Raw genomic sequence first — 2,500 nt, 5'->3', positions numbered from 1 at the left:
ACAAATTCGAAGAAGACTGTAGCAACTGCCAAGTGTGAAGCATATAACCAGCTTTACGAAGAGCTAGACACAAAAGAAGGCCAAGGGGAGAGTTTTCATATGGCAACGAATCGAAATAATAACACTGAAGACATTGCACACATTATACAGATAAAAGATGAAAATAGAAACGTATTAAGGAAGCCGATATTATCAAGAGATGGAAACAATATTTGAACATATATTGCATGAAGAGAGTGAGCGATGTGTGATAGGATGTGGAGATCCTAATTATGGCGTAGTGAAAGAAGTCTTTAAACACGAGGTAGAGTTAATTATAAGAAATATGATGTGTGGGAAAGCGGCTGGACCGGAGGACTCGTACAAGCATGCTACAAGGTGAGGAGTACAGTTGGAACTACAGATAGCCTCTAGGTCAAAATCGGACTCGATCAAAGCTCGGCAGTAAGCCCATTCCTTTTTTATTTAGTGTTTGATGTGTTAAAGGAAGAATTTGAGAAAATCCACCATGGTGTGTCGTCTATGCGGATAATTTTGTTTTAGTGGCAACAAATAAGCGAGCTATACAAACCAAGCTTGAGAGATGGAGTCAGGCTTCAGGAATGGATAAATAAATAAATCACCGAATTCAGTGTGGATGGAAACAACTGGAGGAAGGTGACTGGTGTGATATGTGACAAAAGAGTGCCAACACAACTGAAAGGAAAGGTCTACAGAGTAGTAAGGCCAGCAATGATGTATGGGTTGGAAGTAGCTACACTCACGCAAGTAAAAGAGAAGAAACTAGATGTTAGAGAAATGTAGATGTTACAATGGATGTCTGGAGTGACACGGCTGGAAAGAATTAGGAACAAGCACATCAGAGGATCGGTGAAGGTAGTCGAAATATAAAAAAAAGGAACAGGAGGCAAGATTAAGAAGGTTTGGACACCTGGTGAGAAAGAACAATGAAGGACACATAGGAAAAGCAGCAATGGATGTAGAAATACCAGGGACAATGGGACGGGGAAGGCCAAGAATCAGGTGGATAGATTGTGTAAATGCGGACATGAGAGAGAAAGACCTCGATTAAAGAGTTGCTCAGAACACAACTATCTGGAGAAGAATCATAAGAAACAGCGACCCCGAATAAGGACAAGCCGAAAAGAGGAAGAAAAAGAATACTCATGACTATTGCTGACCATTGTTTTACCTGTTTTACCTCTTCTTGCCTCACTATGCATTCCAATATTGTGTTGTCTATCCCCTTCCACAAGAGCTATGTATTGTTGTACAGTAAATATACCTTACTTCACCACCGATTATCACATCCTAAATACGTAATTTATAGCCATCATTAGACCACGGTATAATATGACAGGCAGACTAACTCCTCGGTGTTAATAAAGGATTCAAGACATCTTGGTTGTCTACCTGAAACCCTAAGCTCATCTTATTGAATCTATCTCATGGGCTCCTACACGTAGGTTCGTACTATAAAAACAAAACAAAACAAAGTGACAGGTAATTCCCGACTCTTCGCGAACCCACAAGTGATACCATGAGCCCCTTCTTTCCCTTCGCCTGGCGTTGTCAACCGCTAACTTATTCAGTTTCCGTCCACAGAAACGCCAGGCGGTCGCGGTAGACAAAATGTTGGAACATCGCTTGGCTACCAAAGCCAGTTATACCCATCTCTTTCATCCCCACTTTTGTAAATATTTTTCAATAAAGTTAAGCGGGATGCAGTAGAATTATCTTGAAAGCCCGGATATCTACGTTTGTAGTGTTTAGTCGCAAATAATGATTAACAGGTAAGTTTATATATATTCCACCTTTTCTTCAGTGAAGATATAACATGTGCGACCAAATTGTGGTAGTTTGGAATTACATTAGCCTTGTGAAATTACGATATTATACAATATTTAATGTAATATATCTTCGTCTCAGAAATGGAAACAACAGTAGATCAAATGGACTGTCTGGAAGCTCTTGAAGCTCTTCATCCTGACACGATTAATATATATGCATATATGTTCATACATACATACATACATATACATGCATATATATATATATATATATATATATATATATATGTTTATATATATACATACATGTATATAAATATATATATATATACACACACACACACACACACACACATATATATATATATATATATATATATATATATATATATATATCTATATATATATATATATATATATATATATATATCTATATATATATATATATATATATATATATATATATATATATATATATACATACACACACATATATGCATATATGTTTGCTTATGTGTGTGCACATGCATACTATATATATATATATATATATATATATATATATATATATATATATATATATATATATATATATATAGATATATGTATGTATATATAAACATTTCTTAAGCGTAGTTTGCTATAATGAGAAGATGACGAGTGATTTTAATTTGTCAAATCTGATTCATGCTGTTTCTTTTAAGGATCAC

At 35.2% G+C, this 2,500-nt stretch overlaps 1 protein-coding gene across 1 annotated transcript; it reads left to right on the top strand.

Annotated features, from left to right (window-relative positions):
- The first annotated feature begins 199 nt into the window (after positions 1-199).
- LOC125045340 lies at positions 200-804 on the top strand. Its single transcript, XM_047642546.1, has 2 exons — positions 200-378; positions 633-804. Exons 1-2 carry the CDS (start codon positions 200-202, stop codon positions 802-804), a joined length of 351 nt encoding a protein of 116 aa, XP_047498502.1.
- The last annotated feature ends 1,696 nt before the right edge of the window (positions 805-2,500 follow it).

Source organism: Penaeus chinensis, chromosome 37 (assembly GCF_019202785.1).
Source record: "Penaeus chinensis breed Huanghai No. 1 chromosome 37, ASM1920278v2, whole genome shotgun sequence".
NCBI lineage: Eukaryota > Metazoa > Arthropoda > Malacostraca > Decapoda > Penaeidae > Penaeus > Penaeus chinensis.
Note: the sequence above shows the minus strand (reverse complement) of the source record. Positions and strands in the feature narration are given on the sequence as shown.

Bases quoted from the DNA above. Each gene is read 5' to 3' on its own strand.
- LOC125045340 (XM_047642546.1), top strand. From the start codon at position 200: ATGGAAACAATATTTGAACATATATTGCATGAAGAGAGTGAGCGATGT. The intron at 379-632 runs GTGAGGAGTACA...CACCGAATTCAG, and splicing joins TCGTACAAGCATGCTACAAG to TGTGGATGGAAACAACTGGA.